At 39.4% G+C, this 25041-nt stretch overlaps 1 protein-coding gene across 1 annotated transcript in view; it reads right to left on the bottom strand.

The window, feature by feature from the left end:
* The window catches only part of LOC122797021 (dynein axonemal heavy chain 5-like), a 374439-nt gene that overhangs the window by 169115 nt on the left and 180283 nt on the right, over positions 1-25041 (bottom strand). Inside the window, exon 8 of the mRNA XM_044065790.1 lies at positions 4562-4802. Coding sequence (XP_043921725.1) covers positions 4562-4802 — 241 coding nt within the window. The remainder of the gene's footprint in view (positions 1-4561; positions 4803-25041) is intronic.

The following is a 25041-nucleotide window of genomic DNA, read 5'->3' as shown; positions in this document are numbered from 1 at the left end:
AGTCTAGAAGACTTAGGATTTCTGCCAGGAAGTGTTTACATAGACACTTTTATACCCCAAGCAGACTCCATATTTTTCCTCCAGTAGATGGCAAATGTTGAAAGTGTGATGGGAAGAAAGAGGAAACTGGGCACATATGTTTTCGGACTGTAATAAGTTGGCAGACTTTAAAAATTCCCTACAGAGTACTCTGTCAGCAAATAACTGTAACTAATGAAATGATTTTCTGAGTTCGGATACAGGATCTGAATTGCCTAGACACAGTAAGGCCTTGTTACGTTTAATTCCAGCAACTGCCAAAAAAGCAATCACTAGAAAATGGAAACCAAAATCTAAACTATACTTGAAGTAGTGAATATTATAACAGAGGTAAAAGAACAGGAAGTAGGCTATTTAGAAAAGGGTAGGAGTAAATTACATAGAAAAATGGAAATTGTAGGAACAATATGTGCAACCCAGCCAGTGGGGGATGCATAAGCCAGTGTATTTCTTTGTGCCGTTAACAAGCCCAGATAAATGAGGAGGGTTATGTCAGGAAGGGCATCCAGTGTAAAATTTTTGCCAGATCAAATATGCAGGCAACAATTCAGATTCCCAACCAGATCAGTCGAGGCCTGGGTTAACAAAGACTGCCTCCAATACTGTTAGCCAACAGGGTGCTGGTGGAAATTTGGCTACTGTTGGCTGAAGGAGAAGAAAAAGAAGAGGAGGAAGGCATGCCTGGAGGCAGGATGAGAGGGAGAAAGTTAGGAGTGTGGAAGTGAGAGTAGGAACTTTGAATGTTGGCAGTATGACTGGCAAAGGGAGAGAGTTAGCTGATATGACGGAGAGAAGGAAGGTTGGCATTGTACATGCAAGAGACTATATGGAAAGGGAGTAAGGCCAGGTGTATCGGAGGTTGGTTCAAATTGTTCTACCATGGTGTGGATGGGAGGAGAAATGGGGTAGGGGTTAGCCTGAAAGAACAGTATGTCAAAAGAGTGTTTTGGAGGTGAAAAGAGTGTCGGACAGAGTGATGTTTATGAAGCTGGAAATTGATGGTGTGATGATAAATGTTAGTGCATATGTTCCACAAGTTCGATGTGTGATGGATGACAAAGAAAAATATTGGAGCAAGTTAGATGAAGTGATGGAGAGTGTACCCAAGGGTGAGAGAGTGGTGATTGGAGTAGATTTCAATGGGCATGTTGGTGAAGGGATCAGAGGGGATGAGGAAGTGATGGGTAAGTATGGTGTTAAGGAGAGGAATGCAGAAGGTCAGATGGTAGTGGATTTTGTGAAAAGGATGCCAAGGATCAAATGGTAGAAGCTGAAAAAAGAAAACTGTAAGGTGGAGTTCAGGGAAGTGTTAAGACAAGCACTGGATGGCAGTGAAGAGCTACCAGATAGCTGGGCAGCCACAGCAGAGGTGGTAAGGGAGACAGCTAGAAAAGTACCTGGTGTGACATCTGGACAGAGGAAGGAGGACATGAAGACCTGGTGGTGGAATGAGGAAGTACAGGACAGTATACAGAGGAAGAGGTTGGCAAAGAAGAAGTGAGATTGCCAGAGAGATGAAGAAAGTAGACAGGGGTACAAGGAGATGAGGCGTATGGTGAAGAGAGAGGTGGTGTAGGCTAAGGATAAGGCATATGGCAAGTTGTATGAAAGATTGGACACTAAAGAGGGAGAAAAGGATCTGTACCGATTGTCTAGACAGAGGGACCAAGTTGGGAAAAAAGTTCAGCAGGTTAGGGTGATAAAGGATAATGAGGGAAAAGTACTCCAAATGAGGACAGTGTATTGAGTAGATGGAAAGAATACTTTGAGGGGCTGATGAATGAATAGAATGAGAGAGAGAGAGAGAGAGAGAGAGAGAGAGAGAAGGTTGGATGATGTGGGGATAGTGAATCAGGAAATGAAACGGATTAGCAAGAAGGAAGTAAAGACAGTTAAGAAAAGGATGAAGAATGGAAAGGCTGTTGGTCCAAATAACATACCTGGGGAAGCATGGAGGTGTTTAGCAGAGATGGCAGTTGGGTTTTTAACCAGATTGTTTAATGGAATCTTGAAAAGTGGGAGGATTCCGGAGGAATGAAGAAGGTTATTGGTACCAATTTTTAGGAATAAGGGTGATGTGCAGAGCTGTAGTAACTACAGAGGGATAAAATTGATCAGCCACACAGAATGAAGTTATGGGAAAGAGAAGTGGAAGCTAGGTTAAGAAGGGAGGTGATGAATAGTGAGCAGCAGTATGGTTCCATGCCAGGAAAGAGCACTACAGATACAATGTTTGCTCTGAGGGTTTTGATGGAGAAGTATAGAGAAGGTCAGAAGGAGTTGCATTGTGTCTTTGTGGGCTTAGAGAAAGCATATGAGAGGGTGTTAGAGGAGTTGTGGTATTGTATGAGAAACTTGGGACTGGCAGAGAAGTATGAAAGAGTGGTACAGGACATGTATGAGGGCAGTGTGACAGTGGTGAGGTATGCAGTAGGAGCGACAGATGCATTTAAGGTGGAGTTAGATTATATTAAGGATCAGCTCTGAGCCCTTTCTTATTTGCAATGATGAAGGATAGATTGACAGACTAGATAAGACAGAGGCCCCGTACACTATGACGTTTGCGAATAACATTGTGATTTGTAGTGAGAGTAGGGAACAGGTTGAGGAGACCCTGGAAAGGTGGAGATATGTTCTAGAGAGGTGAGGAATGAAGGGCTGCAGGATTAAGACAGAATATATGTGTTTGAATCAGAGGGAAGACACAGGAATAGTGAGGATGCAGGGAGTAGAGCTGATGAAGGTGGATGAGTTTATATACTTGAGAAAAACAGTTGAGAGTAATGGTGAGTATGGAAAAGAGATGAAGAAGAGAGTGCAGGCAGAATGGAGTGGATGTAGAAGAGTGTCAGGAGTGATTTGTGACAAACAGGTACCCATAAGAGTGAAAGGGAAGGTTTTCAAGATGGTAGTGAGACCAGCTATGTTATATGAGTTGGAGATGGTAGCACTGACAAAAAGAAAGGAGTCAGAGCTGGAGATGACAGAGTTAAAGATGTTAAGATTTCCAATGAGTGTGACAAGGATGGAAAGGAAAATTTTAAATGAGTATATTAGATGGTCAGCTTAGGTTGGATGGTTTGGAGACAAAGCCAGAGAGGCAAGATTGTGTTGGTTTGGACATGTGCTGAGGAGGGATGCTGGGTATATTGGGAGAAGGATGCGAAGGATAAAGCTGCCAGGAAAGAGGAACAGGGGAAGGCTAAGATAAGGTTTATGGATGTGGTGAGAGAGGACATGCAGTTGGTTGGTGTGACAGAGCAAGATGCACAGGACAGGAAGAAATGGACACAGGTGATCCCCTGTGGTGACCCCTAACAGAAGCAGCTGAAAGAATAAGAAGAAAAAGAACAGTGGGAACAACAGGTGCAGAAAAATGTTTTGCAGAAGTTGGAGAAGGGATGAGATTTAAGATAAGGCAGGAACTGAATAACTTATGTAACGTTGCTTAGATTTTACGTCACATATATTATTATTTATCCTTTAATGTTTGTAAATGTGAACTTGTTAATGTGGTTTGATTACTTCTATATAAATGTGTTTGCTTATAATGCAAGTGATAATTTAATAAAGGTACTTAAAAAATAAAGTAAGGCATAGCATCCCAAATTTCTCTAAGGAAGTAGGATTGATTCCTAAATGGTAGTTTTGCTTTTGGGTGGTAAGACAATGAAGAAATAAAACAATGATGACTTGGTAATATGTTTGCTCTTCTGCTATTACTGGGTAGTTGTGGGTACAGATCTCTACACAGACAACTAAGTCAAGGAACAGAAGCAACAACAGGAATATTTAGAGATGGGGCCAATTTCAGAAAACTTTACATTTAGCAGTACCACACACATGCAACTAAGTGGAAGGAAAAATGTCAAAAACCCAACAATTCAGAGTACGTTATTCATGTTACATGACAAGACTGAACAAAAGGAACACTTAGGAAATCTAAATTGCAATGATGAGTCAAAACCTATGGCTAATTATTTCACTCAGAAAATGTTACTTCAAAAGGCCACTTATTTTCAACATATACGTGGTACAGAACAAACTGTAGCAAAGTCAGTGGTTATACCGTGAACTACAGTGCACAGAGGACTAATAAGCCATTACCAGCATGTGCTAACAAACATCTGTTCTTTCTGTCTTACATTAGCTCAGTTTCCTCTTTGTATTGTAGAGGCCACTTATTTCCTGTTAAATAGGTTTCCTACATATACGTGGTGCAGAACAAATTGTGGCAAAGACAGTGGTTATAACATGAACTACAGTGTACTGAGGACTAATATGCCGTTACCTGCATGTGCTAACAAACGTCTATTCTTTCTGCCTTATATTACCTCAATTTCTTCTTTGTATTTTAGAGGCCACTTATTTCTTACTGAATATAGCAGATTTTCTACATATACATGGTGCAGAACAAACTGTAGCAAAGTCAATGCTTATAACATGGACTACAGTGCATTGTCGACTAATAAGCCATTACTAGCATGTGCTAACAAACTCTATTCTTTCTGCCTTATATTACCTCAATTTCCTCTTTGTATTTTAGGAGGGGAGCTTCCATAATATTTCTCAGCTTGAAGGTCTCACTTTCCACTTCAAATGAGTGACCAGTAACATCAGTCATTCGTTTCCAATGTCGAGCCATCATGGCTTTGTTAGACATATGTTCCAGCAAGGGACAGCACTCATTGAAGTCATCTATTGTTTTTCTGAGGTCCAAGAATGCCTGCCATTCCTTCAATGCACGGGGAAGCTTTCTGCACCTAAAAAGAACAACATTTTTTATCTCACAGCTTATGTATTTTTTGAAGTGCAGTGTGCAAGACTCATTTCTTTAAGTTAAAACTAGTTTAGTTAGGAAATTTGTTAATCACTTGATGCCAGTTACTTCTCCCAGAAAGAACCTGATATAATCCAGTACTACAAATTATCCAGAGTAAAGGAAAAAGGTAACGGCTGTCATGGCTATTAATCATCTATAAATTATGACATAATCCTCCTGAAAAACAATCAACATCTAGCAAATATCATTTTATAACCATAGACAATGAGAGCAGAGATCAACATGTTCATTCTCTGTGCCAATTAAACCTTCTAATCCCACAGCCTAATGCAAAAACAGAGTTTAGCATATACTAAATATATAAGCACATACGTCTCACTGTGCTTCAAAGACTAATTAACCCTATACTAAATGATGACATGTCTATAATAAACCACTCGAGTGTACTTTTCATTATACTAAGTCAATATCTAAAATAAAAACTTTTGGTACTCTCCATATTAGATGGAGATTTCATGTACCTTCTCCCTTTCTGCAGACATAAGGTATTATTTTATTTTCTTGAATCTCATCATCCCTGTCAGAATGTCAATACTGCTGTAAATGTGATCAGGAAATTACAGTAACTACTTTCAGACAGTCTAGCTCGTCATCGCTCACAGAAACAAAATGTTGCCTCTTTGTCCTGAAATATAACAGATAAGTACACCTGCCATATCAGCTGATCTTTAAGGAATCCTTCCACAGTGATGAAGTGATACAAACTCTTCTACTGACATCTTCACCTCAGTAAATTTCTGAACTTTTTTCCATTTCTGGATTTTGAAAAGCAAGCAGCTCCTGTTGCAGGGTCTGCAGATACTTCCTGTGGTTGTAGAGGTTTTTGCCAGGTGATTTGGTTTCTGTCAACATGCCAAAGATGTGACATAGGTGAAATGGCAATCAAACGGACTTTAGGCAGGCAGGCATGCTGTGTGTGTGTGTGTTTTTTTCACACTTTGCAATGGTCTGGCACCTCGACCAAGACTAGCTTCTGTGCCTCACTTTTACTGCATGCCAGAAAAAGATTTGGATTCCCTGCAACCCTAAACTGGAATAAGTGGGTAATAAGAGAATGAATGAATGAATGAATGAATGAATGAATGAATGAATGAATTAATTAATTAATTAATTAATTAATTAATTAATTAATTAAATGATTGATTGATTAAATGTTTTGTGGCCTAGCTACAAAAGGAAATTATTCCATCTAATAGTGGCTCTTATACAAATAAGAGTTATGATAAGTTTATTCTGCAGGTAGCAATATACAGTTAAGAAGCTAATTCTGAAAGCTCACATCCTCCTCCAGTTTACTACTTAAAAATAATAATAAGGATAAAAAGCTCTCCTATTGGTCTACATTTCTTTTGCTTCCTACAACAAGCATATGATACATGAATGCATTTGTTTTCTTTTAGCAGTTATGGCTAAATTCCATCCTTATGTTAAATTATTATTACATCACCTGTACTTGCTTCTCTCTCTTGCTCCCCCAACCAGTGTTTAAACTCTTTGCCTGTATCAACTTCTTTTACATGTGCCTAGACCTCCCAATGGCCAAAAGTTCTATTCTAACAATACTGCTTTTGCGAGCACTGTTGCTCACCCTAAACATCTCTCGATACTGAACTCTCCCCATCTTTTTTGCCAAACACTTCTCCAAAACCCTAGTCTTTTCACCTAAAGAACTTCCTTACTGATCTAAAGAGACCAACTCTCTGTTTGGCCTGAATATCCCTAATAGCCAAACTTCCTAATGGTAGGAACTTTTTTTTTTTACCTCCATCAGTCACATACACAGTCCAAGGGCTACATTAGCTTTATATGTCTAATTACTGTTTCATTACTTCCTGTTGCCTCGTTCAACCTTTGTCTTTTTTAATTTACTTGTTCTATTTGTTGGTCATGACAGGCTGACCCAAAATGTCAATTATTCATCCAAAACTTGGGAACTAGGAGAAACAGTAATAGATACCAACACACACAGTAAGAAAACAAAATATTCTATCATCTAGATCAACTTAATATGCATGTTGTTCTTTTTTGCCCTGTGCATGCCAATCATTAAGCTTTCCCTAGTCAGACACAGCCTGTTCATTCATTCCCCCATGCTAGTTATGTAGTCAACAAAGTATGGGGGGATTACAGATGCTCACAGAAGTCTAGTCATTTAAGCAGCTATGAAAGCACTGTGGAAATGGACTAACACCCCTCCTGGATGGGATGGGGTGACTATGCCTTCCCACACAATTGAATGTTCCTGTGCACTTGTTCTGTGAAGGCTCCTGCTACACAGTGACTTGATAGTTCATACATCCATCCTCAGACTCCGCCTACTTCTTGAGACTGTGACTTTTTTCCAGTCAGATCCATTACCCCTATGATGGGCATGCCCATCCTCCTATACATGCTCAGTCAAGTGCCTAAGCCTCAAGTCAATTTCAGGTCACCTGAATCATAATTAGAGCTTTATACCTCTATGCCACCATAGCTGAGAAGACAAAATTACATATGAATGCATTGAGAGTATTTGTGTATGATACTTAAAAGTATATCATAAACTGAGTTTACTGTAACAGCAAATCATAACATGATACAGAAGGTGTGTAAATCCAAACGTTTTCTGAACAGATTATTCCTAGAATTTTCTTACTCCCTGCAAGACCTAGATCAGGTCTCACACCACTACTGCAGCCCCCCTTATACACCATGTGTTCTTCACTTCACCCCTCAACTCTTTGAGCCTGTACATAATGCAGAAAACTGTAAGGCAAATTAGAATGCAAACAAGAACTTAATCTGTAGTGAAAATAAAAAACCTCTAACTTTCTTGTAAAGCAATCATACAGCAGTTTGCACTTATAAACATGGAACTTAACTAGGATGAATGTCTCTTTCATGAAAACGTATGCAGAAATGTTATATTGGGAAAGGAAGAGGGAAGCTTTACACTTACTGCAACTGCTCACTGAAGACCTATCATTATGAAAGTACCTTAAGCAGCTGTACTACATTCTTCAGAAAGCGTCACTGTGACAGTAAATTACAACAGATGAATAGTTTTTCAGACAGTACAGGGTTATCTCTAGAAGGTGAACAGGTACAGAATTACCCACATTGCAGTAGTAGTACAAAACATGCCTCACATCAAGACAAACTATTATTTAACATGAGATAACAGTCTATTCTAGCATATATGCTGCAGTTTATCTATGTTGGGCAGATATATTTATGAAAGTCTAACTAAAGTATGGCTATGGCAGCAGAATAAATGTGAATGCCTTGTAGAGGTATATTGAGTTTGTTAAATGAAAAGGCAACACAGTGATATAGCCACAAAATAGCAATTTGTTAAAGCACAGGCAAACCTTATCTCCTCTTGAAAGACAGAAATGATCAACTCGCTTCTGAAATATGACCTCTGATGTGATCTTCACTTATAGTGAGAAGGAGAAGGTTTTTACACTGGTAGTTTGTGCAGAACCCTGGAAGAATAACAGGCTTTTGAGGAATTAAGACAAAAGATTGATTTAATAAATCTGTCAGTGTGAGTGGCGCAGTAGGAAGTGCACTTGCTTTTGGAGTTGCAAGATCAGGAATCTGTTAGCTCTAATTCCACAATCGTATTCGGATTTATATTTATAATACTGATACTGAAGGGGCATCTTGCACATTTGAGTGTGCTATCTATTAGATGAGCCGTTAAACTGACATCCCATCTATCTGGGTTGGTGGCAACTGAAGTGGATATAAAAGATGCCATGGCACTTATTGAAAACAGAAGAATCTCCCTGGTAACCTGGCAAAATGTTACCTAGTCATTATGACTAACACTTTCATGTCTCCTCTGAAAACAGGCCATTGGCCTGGTGGGACTAAATTGACTGACAAAAGGGTAAGTAAATAAGTAAGTAAGTAAAGTCCTTTTTAGGCAAGTCTAACCAGTCTGTCTAAGCTGATCATTACAGGCTGAAGTCTGATATGTCAGGGCCTTTTGGCACCTTTAGTAGAAGGCTCTTTGCAGAAGACTCATATTCTCACAAATATGTTTTCACTATAACAATTGATTCCAAAGGGAGCAGAGTATTCTTCAGTAATTAAGTTTTAGTATCAATATGGAATGGTAGCATTTCTTGTTAGCTGTAGTGTGGAAATACAATAGCTTGATAGAAAACATTGGAATGCTAGACAGGAAATGATGACTAAGTAACCCTAGCACAATTTAGGCATTCTAGCTACTTAAATGCCCATTTGATGCGATCTGATGATGGTTTTCCAGTTTTGCAGGCAATACTTCTTTGCTGTAAGGCAGCTAATTTTTAAGAATGTTACAATTAGCTGGAGAGTGCTCGACTTTCAATAAAACTCATCTTTCATACAAAAGATGAGAAGTTATGGATTGGATGTATAATCTTTCCATTATAAGCACACACAGAGGTTTTGTTGGGTGATAATCATAAATCATGTAGATCACCACTGGAGTTTCCTGGATTCTTAGCCCTAGTTTCAAGCTGTGAGATTCAGAAACTTTTGAAATGGAAATGCAAATGCATGCCTGAATTAAGACTCTTGGCTTTTAATTCCAATGTACTGAACAGAGGAGGAATTCTGCTCTTATATTCTGGAAACTTGAATATTTTAATATAGATTTGCTTAGCAGAACAGAATGCAGTAACAGGAAAATTTCCTAATTTTTTCATAAGGTTAATAGATTTATTAAATACAAGACAATACTGCAAGGGGAAATCGGTGTACTATAAGCAAGTGTCATCATGGTGAGAGTAATTGTACTAAGGGGCATGCATAGGGGCATTATAAAACTTAACTTTATTCTCTGAAGCAAAGGAGGTGGGTTCCCTTTTATGTTTTCTTCTTCTATGCAATTTTGATGAAGGACTGCATGTTTTGGGCATATAGGCAGACATGCACTATCCCTGTAAAGTAAGCGACACAGGTCCCTGTTAGTGCTCAGATAATTAAGTTGTGTTATATAACATTTTAGCCAGACGTCTGTCATCAAAAAAGGTATCAGGACAGCAGGAGTACTGGGGCTAAGAAGCATCGTGGTAGAAGAATAGAAGGCTGTTTACAACAGTCTTAGCCATGACTATGTGCTCCAGTTCCAAAATTTGTTTCACGTCCTGGGTTATATGAGATGTATGCAGGAAGTTAGAAGCGCAAGTACCTACTTTATCTTAAATGACTCATTTTAGGGGCTGGCTTTAATTCCCTATTTCGAGAAGTTGCCACTGATGTAATAGCCTTTTCTATGGAACTCTAAGCTTCTTACCAGAATCTAAGAGTTTTGCCTGTTTTCCACAGCGCCATCTGCCTTTTTGTACTTTATCCACTTGACATAATTCTTCCATTTTCTCCATTTTTCCTGACTCTTCATATTTACAGGGTTTTTTTGTCACCCCCCTCCCCATTTTTTTCTTTAAAGAACTTAAATACTGTTTAGTTAGGCGAGAAACTGGCAGCCCTTAAGACTTCATTCTAGCTGTCTAAGACCATTCTCAGCATATGGTTCTAAGCCGAACAAGCACTGGCTGTAGTAATCTTTAGGTGCTACTAGCCTACTCCAAGTACACTTGCTCATGGACTTTGGGTAACTAAGACATTTCACATAGGTTCATAGGTAGGTACTAGGCTATCGGCCTTGGGGCCTATACAAGCCCAGCCAAAATGGTACCCTGGCTTTTGCCACCCAAGAAAATTATTTTCCTCTGCCACTGTCGAGCACAGCCACAGAGGTGATCCCCGGGGTGCATTTCTTATTTCCCATCCAATCATCAAGATTTTTCTTGAAGAGTGCTAATGAAGAGCTTTGTTTGATATAGATAGGTAGTTTATTCCAGAGTATGGGAAGTCTCTGGGACAGGAATCTATCCCGCCAGCATGCTCTGTTTATTGTGGTGACAAGGTTTAGGTCCCTAGAGCATGTAGCTGGGATGGATTGGGATTTCTTTAAGTGGAGCATGTCCAACAGCTCTGGGTTTGACATAGCTTTGTATGTTAGGCAGAGATCACCTCTGAGTAGGCGATATGTGACGGAGTAAAGCTGGAGTTTTTTGAGACGGTCTGCGTAGGGCATCTGTTTGAGGCAGGTAATCCTCTTTATGAGGTATTTCTGCGGCCTTTCCAGTTGTTGTAGATGTCTAGTGAGGTACATACCAAAAGGGGCATTGTACTCTATAATGGGTCTAATGAGTGATGAGTAGAACAATGACCTCTTTTTTTCTGGATGAGAAACCTTTTGTGATGAGGTGTGCCACATAGAAGGATTTCCTGACTACTGTGGCAATGTGATTATCAAAGTATAGACTACTGTCCACCTGTGTCCCAAGGTCTCTTATCACACTTTCGGTGTTAAGTATACTACCGCCTATGTTGTAGTTCATGGGTACAGAGTTTTTACCAAAGGGGATGACAATGCACTTTTTGGCATTGAGCTTGAGGCCATGGCTTTGACACCAGGCATCTGTCTCAGTGAGGCCCTTTTTTAGGATGTCCACATCGTTAGGAGTTTAGATTATGGCTCCTAGTTTGCAGTCATCCGCGAACTTCGTTAGCCAAAGATCTTCTGTGTTAGCCTATACTTCAGAGAAGTAGATACCAAACAGGAGAGGACCCAGGACTGAACCCTGTGGTACTCCACTTGTCACTGGTCTGAAGTCGGATTTGGAGTCTGCTACTTTCACAGTGTGGGTTCTGTCAGTGAGCCAGTTGGCAACCTATCTTGTGACATAGGGATTTATACCTAGTTTAGTGAGTTTATCTATAATTCCAGAGTGGGGGATGGTGTTGAAAGCCTTGGCAAGATCTAGATAGGCTGTGTGAACCACCTTACCCTTGTCTACGGCTTTGTTGACTGCTTCAAAGAAGTCTATCAGGTTTAAGAGACATGATCTGGCTTTTACAAACCCGAACTGGGTGGGATCCAGAGTTTGGAGATTACCAATGTCTTTGTTTATAAGTTCCATGATGATATGTTCCATGGCCTTGCAGACCAGGCTCGTCAGGCTAATGGGGCGGTAGTTCCCGGGGTCCGTGGTGGCTCCCCCCTTGTGGAGTGGGATAACCATTGCTGTGCACCATTCGGCAGATACAAAGCCTGAGGTAAGGCTATGATTGAACATGGTACTTAGGTGGGGTGCCAGTTCGTTCTGTAGTTCATGTAGAACGCAGCCTGGGATGTTGTCTGGTCCCATGGATGCTGTGTTCTTGGCTTTGGAGAGTGTGGTTTTTACCTGTGCAGCCGTGATTACAGGAACTTTGCATTTTTCTGGTATAGAGATGGGTACTTTAGGGGGTGAGAGGGGGTAAAGTTAGCACTGAACCTATCTGCCAGGATGTTGGCAATTATCTGTTCGGTCTGTATATTTATTGCCATTGTGCTGTAACTCAGAGCAGATCTCAGTGTTGCCATTGAGATTCTTGACATAGCTATAGAATGCTTTGTGGTTGTCTTTAGAATCAGTGGCGATTTTGTTTTCGTAACTAGCTTTGGAGGATTTTATCAGGGATCGCAGCTTCTTACTGAGGCTGACCAGGGAGCTCCTCCACTCGTGGGATTTTACTGTCTTTTGCAAGAGTTTCTTCCTTTCATTGTACAGTTTGTTTATGGCAGGGAACCACCAGATTGGCTTCCTTTTTTTGGAGAATAGCGTCTTGGTTCTGTTTGGGATAGCACGATCCATGCACTCATGTAAGTGCTTATAAAGTGCAATTGTGTAGGATTCAGTAGTTGTAACTGTATTGTCCATCTGCATGGGTGTCATAATGTTCACCATGTCTGTCTTAAGAAGCATGAAGTTGGCTTTGGAGAAATTTTTTACCATGGTTTCCTTAATGGGGGGGTGAAGGCAGGACGTGGATATCTAGGGTAATTAGCGTATGGTCGGATTGGACCAATGAGGCGTTGACTTCAGGTGTGGAACACCGGTCACTCATATTGGTAATGACTAGATCTAGGATACTGTTGGCCCTGGTGGGGGTGTGGATAAGTTGATCCAGGGCATTGGAGTTTATGAATTCCAGAAAGCATTGAGCAAAGGAGTTGGTGCATGAGTAGTGTTCTCAGTTAATGGTGGGGTAGTTGAAATCACCCATTATTAGGGTGTTTGGTTGAACCCTAATATTTTCCAGTACATCAAGAAAAGAGGAGTGGGAATCCTGGGGCATGGTGGGTGTTATAATTTGGATTGCAGTTTTGCCCAGAGTTAGTTGCACTTGGATAACCTCGGCTGCATTATGCTGAACAACTAGCCTGGAGGTGTGGATATCCTTAATGAATATGGACACACCTCCGCCTTTGGTGTTCCGGTCCAGGTTACATGGCCGAAAATTGTGGTATGAGTCATAGCCTGGTAGTGCAGGGGTGCTCTCTGGGGCCTTGAACCAGGTCTCAGTCACTGCACAGATATCGATGTTCTCCATTTTAAGGAGTGCCTCGAGTGAGTGCATTTTGAGATTTAGACTTCTAGCATTGAGTAGCATCACCCTCAGTTTTTAGCTCTTTTAATGGTTCTTTGAAGAACAATTGACTATGCATTCCTATTTTTGTGGCACAAACTGAGGGATCAATGGTTATCAGGAGATAAAAAGGGCTGAAAACAGTGACATAATGTAGGATGTGTAAGAAAGTCTCACAGTACCTGTATCAGTACCTTTGATAATGTTAGATGTGCATTGGTACTTGCAGGGAAAATAGTCACTACTGAGAAAATTTGTCTGGGAAGCAGGACAGAACAGGGGGTAGACCCAAATGTTATGATTTATTGTTGCAGTGACCCTTCCTGTAGAATCTGTAAAAAAATACAAAACTTATGAGTCACTACTAGTAACATCAAGTTATACTTTCAAAAGAGTTTTTAATAAAGTGCAATTGCAATTATTAAAAGAATGTGGACACAGATGGTTGGGATACAGCATTGAAGTCAATGTCATTCTAGAGTTTGCTTTTCATGAAAATAAAGACAAGCTACCACACAATGGCTTGTGAGTATGGAAACAGAAGTCAAAGTGTAGTGGACAGACAGGGAATCAAACTGCCCTTGCACATTTGCTAAGGGAGAGGAAAGAAAAGGCAAAGACTAGAATTCAAGAAGGCAACTGTGGGACAGCAGCCCCCCCCCCCAAAAAAAAAACCACTTAAACTTAATCCCATTAGGTTTGGTCAATTATACTTATGAAAAAGTACTCACTAACAATATTATGTTTGTATTTTCACATAGGTATATTGTATGGTGTATTTTTATTTGCTTCACTAATAATCTGAAAATTTTGTGATGAAAACAGTCTGATTACACAGCATTAAAAACATTCAGTGCTAAGTAACTTCTAATGGTTTTATGACAAGAGAAAAAGCAATGAATTACAAACCAGAAAACCTTCACAAGCCAATGTCCAATTATGTACAAATCCATGATTCAAGCTGCAGTGCTTACCAAAACAGTCTGAAACTCACGGATAGTGTTAACTGTACACAGTTACACAGGAAATTAGTTATACCACTTCAACATACGTTACTGAGACTTCAGTCAAGTCTGGATGCTGACAAATTCTCAAAGGAGCATGGAAAAGAGATACCACAAAAAGGATGACTCAAGAGTTTACAGAAGTTATGCATTTTCAATAGACCAGCAATATAGAGTTTGACTGTCTATCTTCAGGCTTCCCATATGAACAATCAATAAAAAAAAATAAAAAACTGCTTGATCACAACTGATCAAGACTATAAGATCTGTGACCCATCTGCAGAGATCAAATATGCATTTAACATCCCCTCCCAAACTTGTATTTACTGACTTCACTGTCACACAACAGTTTATCTGCCGCGGTGGTACCGCGGTAGCGTTGTTACCTCATAGCAAGAGGTTCTCCCGTTCGATTCTCGGCTTGGCTTGGGAGTGCCTTCTGTGTGGAGTCTGCATGTCATCCCCGTGGTTGGGTAGCATTCGAAAGACATGCGTGCATAAATGGGCGTGCCTTCATTGAAAGTTGGGCACTGAGCTGGCACCTCGGCGTTTCCTAAAAAGTCTACTGCCAATCATTAGTGAACCGGAGTTCCACTGTAGCGACCCCTTACTGGGAAGAAGCTGAAAGACAAACAACAACAGTCACACAACAGTGGAGAAAGAAGAAATTACCCCAAAACAGTGCGCAGTGGGCTCATACAAACCCTGATCCCACACTGCCTCCATATCAAGGAAATGAACTACAATCAAAATGTAAGGTGACCTGATGTGTTAAGGCAATTACAACCTGAGTGGTCATCAGGCACATGTAGGGAAGCTGTATGTTCAGCACTTGGCAGAAAGCAACCATGGGCTTGCATGTCTTGTTAGAAATACAACATAACTTTCAGATATGAAACTAAATACATATGAAAAAAGGAGAAAAAGTTTCTCAACTACATCTTAAACAAGTTAAAATAACTAATGATGTTATACTTGTGGAATGTCTTAAAACTATTAACACCAGTGATCTTTATCCTGTGAACAAACTTCCATTTTAGAATACTCTAGACAAAGTTAGCGCAGCCCAAAAATGACAAATTTAAACATGTGTATTAACAATATAAAAAGAAAATTATATATTACATTGTCAGATATATTATTAAAATATATTTAACAATAGCCTAAAACATAAATGATGGAGTTAATATAAAGTATGTGTAAAATTGCCTTACTTCATGTATCAGAACTACACGTTTTATCAACAGGAGATAGAAAGGAAACAGAAATTAAGGGGTTCATTATTTTTTTCTAGGGGGTTTATATTTACAACCACTCATTCTCTGGATTCTTGTCTCACAGAATGACTCCTTCTAGAGTCCATGGTGGTAAATTTCAGACAACTCAATGCTGCTCTGCCACTCACCTGTCCTAGTTCCCTCATTTACTGGCTTGCCCTCATCCAGGGCAAAGATCAGAGGGGCTGGACCTAAGAACCAGAGTATCAATCTGAAAGATAATAGTGACTGTAATAATGCACAGTGGAATTCAGCAAAGGGAAAACCTTCAGAGAGAAGCTAGTGGTAACTTCCCTTTATCTACATGAGCACAGTTGCCATGGGAGACAAATATGTGTTTATGCAGCCTGGTTCTGTAGTGCAAAGGGATGGAGCTCTGACTCCAGGTTAGGCGATTGGGATTCTGTTAGCAACCCTGGCACTGCAGAAGCTAGGCAAAGAGAGGCAGGAGTGAAGAGCCATGGCTCACTTGCTTCTGCTGGAGGTGGAGAGGACTGGGCTCAGTAAGGTGCATATTGAGTTGGTGCAATTTCTCTGATGAGATCAGGGAAATCACCACCCATGCTTTAAGGGTAGGGGCAGGAATGTTTGAAGGGAATACTCCTGTGGAAGTGATGGGAAGCTCTTTGCAGTTAGCCTGCTGCATTGTCCCTTCCCAGCTGCTATGCTTAGTGTGCAAAGGGATACAGCTTCATAAAGAAAAAAATCTTGAGCCACTCATAGATGGCCATCTAAATGATGACTCCTGCTGGTTTTTCCTCATCACTGTGACAAAGGAGGAATGTGCTAACTGACCAAAAAAGCAGGCTGATAATCAACAGGCACAGTGGGCAAAATAAACAAGAAAAAAAAAACATAAATACTTTTCTGTACACACAACTGATATGCATTTTTCCTATCAGCTAATCCATGAGGAGAATATGGCAGATGGTAAATTTTGAGATTTCCCTTTCTGCTATCACAAGTTTCTTTATTTTCTTTCCTCTCTTCCTCAAGACTGGTGTTATAACCAGCTTCCATCGGTCCATATCTTGGTCTCAAGCTATGGACTAGGAAAGCATATCTAGCCTTTGTGTTGCTTAGTTCAAGCTTCATCCAGTGAGGAATAAACCTGTAAGACAGAAAATAAAGTATACAACATGCAAAGATAGACAAATATTGGCATACCCTACTTAAAAGAGACTCCATCTGCAGCTACTGGACAGAGAAACTATCCTGACACACTGCTGAAGGCCTCCTCACGGATTAACAGATATAATCAGTACAAATCTGTTATGTTTTTTGTGGCACTTTGCAGTGGATAACTGGGAGGAAGAACTTCAGGTAGCTAAATCTACATCCTAGGGAAGGCTTGAGTCACAGAATGATGAAAGGGTAAGAGCTCAGAAGTTGAATCCAATAACACAAAAGTGTTAAAGGAGACATAGTATGAATCAAAGTCTAAGCAATAAAACTGGGCAAAATTATGAACTAATGATTAAATGGACAAAGCACAAACGTCAACAATGAAAACATTTCTGGTGCAACCACTAGAGGGGTGGCATGCCCGTAATGGAGTGAATTTTGACAGCAGCATTTTCCAGTGGGTATTTAGTCATCTGGTGGCAAAACACAACACAGTTAACAACAACTTTGAAAGAGTACGATTGTGAATGCAATCTCCTCCCTCTGTGCTGCAAAGCAGAATGGCTGCTTGGGTTCATGAACATATGCATTCTTTTCAGGTAAAAATTTACCTTGTGATATATATCACATTGTGAATGGCTCTCTTTTCCCTTTGTTTCTATCTGAAAAAATAAAAGATGCAGATGAATGGAATGGTTTAAGGAAAAATACCATTCCATTTCCAGGAAGAAGCCTGGACTACTACTAAGAGACACTGGATAACTTAATAAACTCCACATATGTTTCCCTACAAATCATAACATGAAATTCAAATGTTTTTTGATTGCTATGGAGAGTGTAAGGCTTCCTAATTGCCAAAGTTCTCTAAGACTCTAGAATGAAGATTCAGAGAGAGCATGACAACTACAAAAAGTGCCAGATATTGAGCTGGAGCCATATGTGACCCCAAATGACTTCCTTAGTTTGTGCGAGGATAGTTTCTTACATAGAACTTGAAACCATATCATTCTTAGACAGTACGAGTGTCACGATTAGTCATGGTCTTCCTTCTGTGATTAGGAGTGGAACCACAAATGAAAGTGGGAAGGTGAATAGGTATCTTTCTTGCAATGGAAGGGAAATGCATCTAGCATTGCCTACTAACTGATCTGATGAACTGCATAGAATAAGGAGAGAACCATGTTATTTGGAGTGGTGAACAATTCAGGCTCTGGGTATATCTTCCTGGAATGCTTTTAATAGACGACATTCTCCAAATCCTCATCTTAAGAATAAAAATGGAGATATGGCTCAGAGACTCTTTTAGTACATTCACTTCTCATGGCACATAAGCTGCTCCTATGGCCCCAGTACCAAGCACACACTATACCCTCTACACAGGGGAACAACTGCATGCCGTCCTGTTTGTTTACATGCACACCATGATTGGTTGTCTGCCTGCAGTAGTATAGTTCCCTCTTTCAAGGCAAGAAGTAGCTTCAGGTGGTTGATGTGGTGCCCAATCTTACTAGCAAAGCATCTATGTCAGGACTTGCGACATGACCTGTTGCAGGATAGAAGGCCTATACTGATACAGGTGAAAGATGTCCAAAACTTCAGAGCCAGACAACAAGGTCCTGATACCAGATAATTAATGAACAGTGACTCTACAACCTCTGATATTACACAGACCATCATAACACCTGTAGACTCAGACATGCAAACAGAACCATGAACACCTTGGCCACTATTAAGCCCAGAACATGCAAAGGGGCCAAGTAAAATTTTAACAAACAGAATGAATAAATAAGCAAATAAATAATATAAATGCTTAAACCAAACAATTTACAAAATAGCTTAAACACAAGAATATAATAAAACTGTAATGAGATATCACAAATGCAAACAAAATGATAGGATATAAATGCACAACACCTGCATAAAACAGAAATGCAAAGAAATGTAGTTAAATATAGTTAATTTGTAAAAATCATAAAATTGTCCCAAATGTTATATGGGGAAAAATCCATGGAAGCTCAGCTAGCAGGTAGAACATATCAGGCCACATTTCTCAGTTGAGAAATCAAGTTAGTTGCGAAATCAAGTAAACTGTGACTCTCTACATAATTAAGACTTAGCAAAATACAGGTAACTAAAATGTAAAAATACTGAGGAAATTCAGACCCTTCCAAATCACACACATTTAGCAGATGCCAAATGTTCTGTCTCTTACCAATAATCTAAGTGCAGTTCTGAGTGAAATTCTAATTCAATGACTATCACAACAGAATATGTGATAAAATCTAGCCAAATGTTTAGGTTTAAAATTTACTGATGCACAAAATAAAAAGTTGCCTTGTAGCAAAAAATAAACCACCACCAGTGTATCCAACAAATTTAATGAAACTCTAATGTCTCGGTCAAAGCCTTCAAGGAGTGTAAATTTAGTCTGAATCGCACACTTCTCACAAAGCCTGCATACTTCTCAAAGTCAATATGCAAAAACGTGATAGAAAAACAACTAAAATAGTGACAAAACAGGCAGACAGGAAAATTAACTGAAACAATGAAGCACAAATAATTCCAACAAAGTAACCCTTCAAAATGTTTTGGACATGTAATTAGAAATTGGTTATTAAAATTCTAGTGACCATCAATAACAGCAATGTTGTAGTGCAAAGGAAATGAAACAGGTTTTTAGCCCACTGCAAAACGATGCAGTGAGGTGCTAGACAACAATGAAGTCCTAAACTTAGCGATGAAAAATGCTGGGCAATCACAGCGCATGTTTAGTGCACAATACAGATTAACCTTCAGGAATGAACAGTGAAAAAGACCACATGTATGAAAAAACAGTGGAGGTCTCTTGGAAATGCACTAATGAATGGATGTACTTACTGACTGCTAACATTCCTCAGCAGAAAAAAAATCACTGTTTTAAATATTCTGAGTGCTCCGGTGCTTTTCAGTGTGTTTATCACTGCTTTATTATCTCCAAGGAAGGAGAAAGCTTTGTCGAGAGATAAAGAGAGGTGAGCTGATGCTGTCTTTAAATGTTTTAGAAATAAGGACGTTGGAATCCCCACAGTCCTCTTTTCTGGAAGAGATGGTGACTGAGAACTTTCTTGAATCTTAGTCTCAAGTTGGATCAGCCTGTATTTGGTTGACCTGCAAGGGATCAAGCTTGTGACTGGTGAGAACTGCAGGTCAGGTGATGTGAATATGGTATATGGGGAACTGCATACCAGAACTGGCACTAGAGTAACAAAAGCCTGTGCAGGGTCTAGCACAGGCATCATGACAAATTCCCTTAAGATGCACTCAAGCAAGTCAGGCCTCATGGTATAGGTGTTGTGAACTTCTTGACACTGCCCCCTAACTTGGCTGTTTGGGGTGCAATTCTTTAAAGTTTCTTATAGCTGGCCAATGTGGGCATGAGGTCAATTCCTGGCTAGTTAAGGAGCAGCTAGCAATACACAAGGTTCACTGACACCACATTAATGTACTCTTTACATTAAGGCATAGTTTTCCTTGAGGAGGCTGTGACGGACACTTTGTCCTATCTCAATGCTCCAAGCACAAGCCTAAGATCATTAAAGGTACTCTCCTGCAAAACTCTGAAATGGACACACTCAACCATCTCAATCCAGAGTGAAGTGATGCATGCCACTACCTCTCTCTTCTCCATGTTTAGGTAGTGAGGGTGAAATACTAGTACTTGCGGCAGAACATGATTTTATGCTCATCAATGGAGATAGCATTGTGTAGATTCTAGCATTAAATCTGGAGGCTCCAGGGACCCTCACATCTCTTTAAATTTCTAATACACAGAATACATTATTGAAAAATGTAACACAGGCTCAAAGGGAGATGACAAGAATTAACTGTATAAACAATCAGACAGACAAATTGTGTGTGCAAGTTACTCAAAAGCTGGAAATATACATTTAAAAACTGGCATGTATAATAGGTTGGAACAGCAGCTTTTTATCAAAATAGCTATGCTATTCATATTATCTTGGAATATAAATGACCTCACAAGTGTAGGCAAAAAAAAAAAAAAAGAGTTTTGAATACTATTAAGAAATGCAAAGTGGAAACAGCAATGTTGCAGGGGACACATTTGGAAAGAAATGAGCATGTGAATTTGACAAAGAATGGATTTCAGGATGGACATTCAGCAGAATATCAGTGACAAAGGAAAATAATTATAGTAAATGCTAGAGGGGAACCAACAGTGATAGAAAATGAAAACAAATACAATCAATAATGGCAGACTTGTGGTGAGGTACTATTGGCAAGGGGGCGTGGCTTACAGTTGCATATTTTACATTCTACCAAAAATTGGTACTAAAGAGCTAAAGTAATTCTTGAGATGAATAATCAGCTTTACGGAGGGAATATTACTTATAGGTGGAGACTGGAATTTGATTTGAAATTGTGAGGATGTATCAGGGACCCAGAAGGGAAATATAACAAAATAGGGTGGATTTCCTGAAGAAATTAATGAAAATATTTGGATTGGAAGATGTGAATTCAGTAGTAGGAACTCTGATAGAAGTTATACATTATTCCCCAAGGTACAATAACTCGGCTACACTGGATAAAAATTATATTTCACAGAAACATGTGCATTTAACTGAAAGCTTCAAACGAAATCCAACAACTATTTCATAAAGAAAAAATGTAGGGTTATAAAATAAAAATAAGACAATGGTGCATTCCACCCACCTGTTAAAAAAGAGAGGAATTTAAAGAATGTGCAATGAAAATTATTTGAGAATTATTAGTGGTGATAAAAAATATTCAGAAGTTAAAGCTAGAGTGTGGAATAAAGCAAAAATGGAGTTTAAAAATATAGTAGAAATAAAAGAGAAAGACATGGTTAAGAAGTAATAGGAATTACTCAAGAGTGGCTGAAAAAGATTAAACTATTGCAAAATAAAGGACATCCCACAGAACAAGAAATGCAAATGCAGAGTGCTAAAGAGAAAATAAGGGAATATCTGGATAATATACATGAGTTTAGAAAAATTGCTGTTAAACAACTATGTTTTGATAATAATTACAGAGCACAAAAACTTTTAGCACAATGTCTTAGTCAACAGAAAGTAAAAAGGGTCATTGTCAAACTTATAACAAAATATATAAAGAGATCCTGTAGAGAAATGTGGAAGTCAAGAAAGAGCGCACATGGTAATATTTATCAAAAACTTAATTATGCCAAGGTTAGAGAAAGAAGAGGCTAGCCAGTTAACAGTTAAGACAGGAAGAGATGGGACAAAAATGGTGATGTATAAATCAAGCTTCAGGAAAGTCTCCAAGAACAGACAGTATTCCTAGGAAGGTTTAGAAGTTAGGAGGGAAAAGGGTGATAAAAAAACAGACTAAACGATCCAGAATTGGACTAAATATTGACATTTCTAAAATTTTATTGTCGTTACAAAATGCTACTGATGGAGATTGTGGTAACTTTGTCTTAAATTTATCAGGTTGTATTTTACATAGCAGTGAAATAGTGGTATTTATTTATTTATTTATTTATTTATTTATTGCAGTTGGTTTACCAGGATAGTCCATTGTGCCATAATGAACCCATTTTCAATGGAGTCCTGGGGAGAAAAGCTCCAAAAAAGTATACATTCAAAGTTACACAATAGGTACAGCAGGTAGTTAAAAAACAATTTCAAATAGTACAGCAAGTATACAGTAAAATATATTGAGAAGAAAAACATATTAACTATTTAGCACAACAAAAAATATCCATTTATACAGATTAGTGAGGAAAACATAGTTACTAAAAAGGTAAGAGGAGGTACAATGACATAGTGTAGTGGGGGATGAAAAACATAAGGACTTATCTAATAAATTCTATGAAATTTTCTGGGTATAATAAAGATGTAAGCAGAGCCAGGGAGGGATGTGAGAAGGAGCAGAGTAGGTTATGTAGGGTGGGAGCAGGAGCATTCCCACTGTGATGCTAGATGTGTGTAAAGAGATTTTTTGAAAGCAGAGTGATTAGAGGTGGTGCGGATGAGTGGAGGAAGGGAGTTCCAGAGGCGAGCTAGGTTGAAGGATAGAAGGTTTTTGCCTGGGGGATGAGTAGGTTTGTGGACTTCTAGTAGGTTTTGATTGTTTGATCTTAATACTCTATTGGGTAGGTGCATTTTAAAGGCAGAAGAAAGGGAAGGACAGAGGGAGGGGTTGAGAATAAGCATATGGGCTAGAGTTAGTTGAGTGTAAGTTAATTGATTGGGAAGTTCTAGCCATTTTAGTTTCTGGAGGGAAAAGCAGTGGTGGGTGGAAGACTTGTGGCTGGTGGCGAATTTTGCAATTTTGTTGTAGCAAGAGGAAAGCTGTTTTTTTAGAGAGGACTGAAGATTAGTTAGGAGTGGGGCGCCATAGAGAAGGGAGGGGATAAGGAAGGAAGTAGCGAGAGTGATTTTAGTAGCAGATGTAAGGTAGGCATTCTGTCTATAAAGCATGCCAAGTTTTTGATGGGTTTTTGTGATATTTTTTTGTAGGTGAGAGCTAAATTTAAGTTGGTTATCGATTTGGACCCCAAGTAGCTTGGTCTCTGAAACCATTTCTAGAGGTGAGTTATTTTGACTAGTGATTGAAAATGTATTCATATCGAGAGAAGTAGCTTTAGAAGGAGTAAATATCATTAGCTTGGTCTTGGAGGCATTGAGAGCTAGGTGATTTTTTAACATCCATTGCTCTGTTGTAGAGAAAGCATCTTGAGTTAGTTTTTGAAGTGTAGTGATAGAAGTGGCTGAGCAAATGATAGTAGAATAATCTGCATATTGGATGATGTTTGAGAATGGGATTGATTTGTGGAAGTCATTTATAAATATATTGAAGAGAAGGGGACCTAGAATGGAGCCTTGTGGAACACCTGTGGGGGTACTAAGGAATGAGGAGGTAGCTTTTTTCCATTTTACTGCTTGATTTCAGTTGGATAGGTAACTAGAGAACCAGTTCAAGGAGGAGGAAGAAAGGTTAAGTTCTGAGAGTTTAGCTAAGAGCAGGCTGTGTGAGATAGTATCGAAGGCTTTGGAGAGGTCGAGTAGTAAGGCAGAAACAATTAGGCCAGAATCACGAGCTCTATTTACAGTTTCAAGGAAGGAGAGGAGGGCTGTCATAGTGCTGTGATTAGGTCTGAAACCATGCTGTGTGGGAGTTATAAGGTGATTTTCTAGGAGATGAGGAAGGAGTTGAAGTTGGACACATTTTTCTAGGATTTTAGAAATGGGGGACATGATGGCTATGGGACGGAAATTAGTAACATTGTTATTGTTGCCTCCTTTGTGGAGAGGTATAATAAATGCCTGTTTCCAGATTTGGGGAACTGTGCATTCTTTTAGGGAGCGGTTTATTAAGATGCTAATGGGGTATGCAAGTGTTTAAGCAGCTATACTAAGAAAGTAGGAAGGGATATTATCAGGAGCGTTGGTACATGGTTTCAATTTCAGAAGGAGTTTCTTTATAGTAGATGTAGGCATGGGATTTAATGAAAGGAGGGTGGAGTCAGGAGAGGGAGAATTAGAGGATGGAGGTGATGGGGGTAAAGTTTGGGTAGTAGAAGAGGTAAAGGAGTTAGAGGATGGGAAGCAGGAAGTAGAAGTGGAGAAAGATAGAGTGTGAGTGGGGGGATGAGGGGGTATTAGAGAGCATGGTGGTATTGGAGAATGAAGAGGTCAATTTGGCAATAGAGTCTATAAAAAATGAGTTGAATTGGGTGGCCAAATCTAGTTCAGAGGCATTTGAGTCTGGGGTGGGAGTATCTGGTTTACTAGGATAAAGGAGACTAAAGATCCCTTTCCAGAATTTTTGAGGGTTGTTTTTATTATGGTTTTGGAGTGTTGAGAAATAGTTTTGTCGATCAAAAGTGATGAGCTTTTTTACTTTATTTCGAAGCATTTTATATTCGTTATGGAGCAGAGCTGTCTTAAGTTTCTGGTAGCGTGCCCAGACTTTATCTCTCTGTCTCATAATAGCAAGAGTATGTTTGGAGAGCCAGGGGGCTGATTTTGTTTTTATTCTCTTTGTCCTTAAGGGAGCTTGTGAGTCGAGTAATTTTAAGAATGTTGTGTTGAAGTGTGACACTGCCATGTCTAGTGGTAGTGTTTTTAGACAGTTCCAATTAATTGCTTGTAAAGAATTTGAGAAGGTAGTTGGGTTGAACTTTTTCTGGTCACGGATAGTAATATAGTTGTGGGTTTGTTGAAGGACAGTGGGAAGTCAGTGGGTGAAGATGGGTGTATGGTCACTAAGGGAGTCGGGAAGGGTGCCACTGTTGGAGAAATAGTGAGGA

The sequence above is a fragment of the Protopterus annectens genome, chromosome 3.part0 (assembly GCF_019279795.1).
Source record: "Protopterus annectens isolate FY-2018-M chromosome 3.part0, PAN1.0, whole genome shotgun sequence".
Classification (NCBI taxonomy): domain Eukaryota; kingdom Metazoa; phylum Chordata; order Ceratodontiformes; family Protopteridae; genus Protopterus; species Protopterus annectens.
The sequence above is the reverse complement of the archived record's forward strand: the minus strand, read 5'-3'. Positions and strand labels throughout refer to the sequence as shown.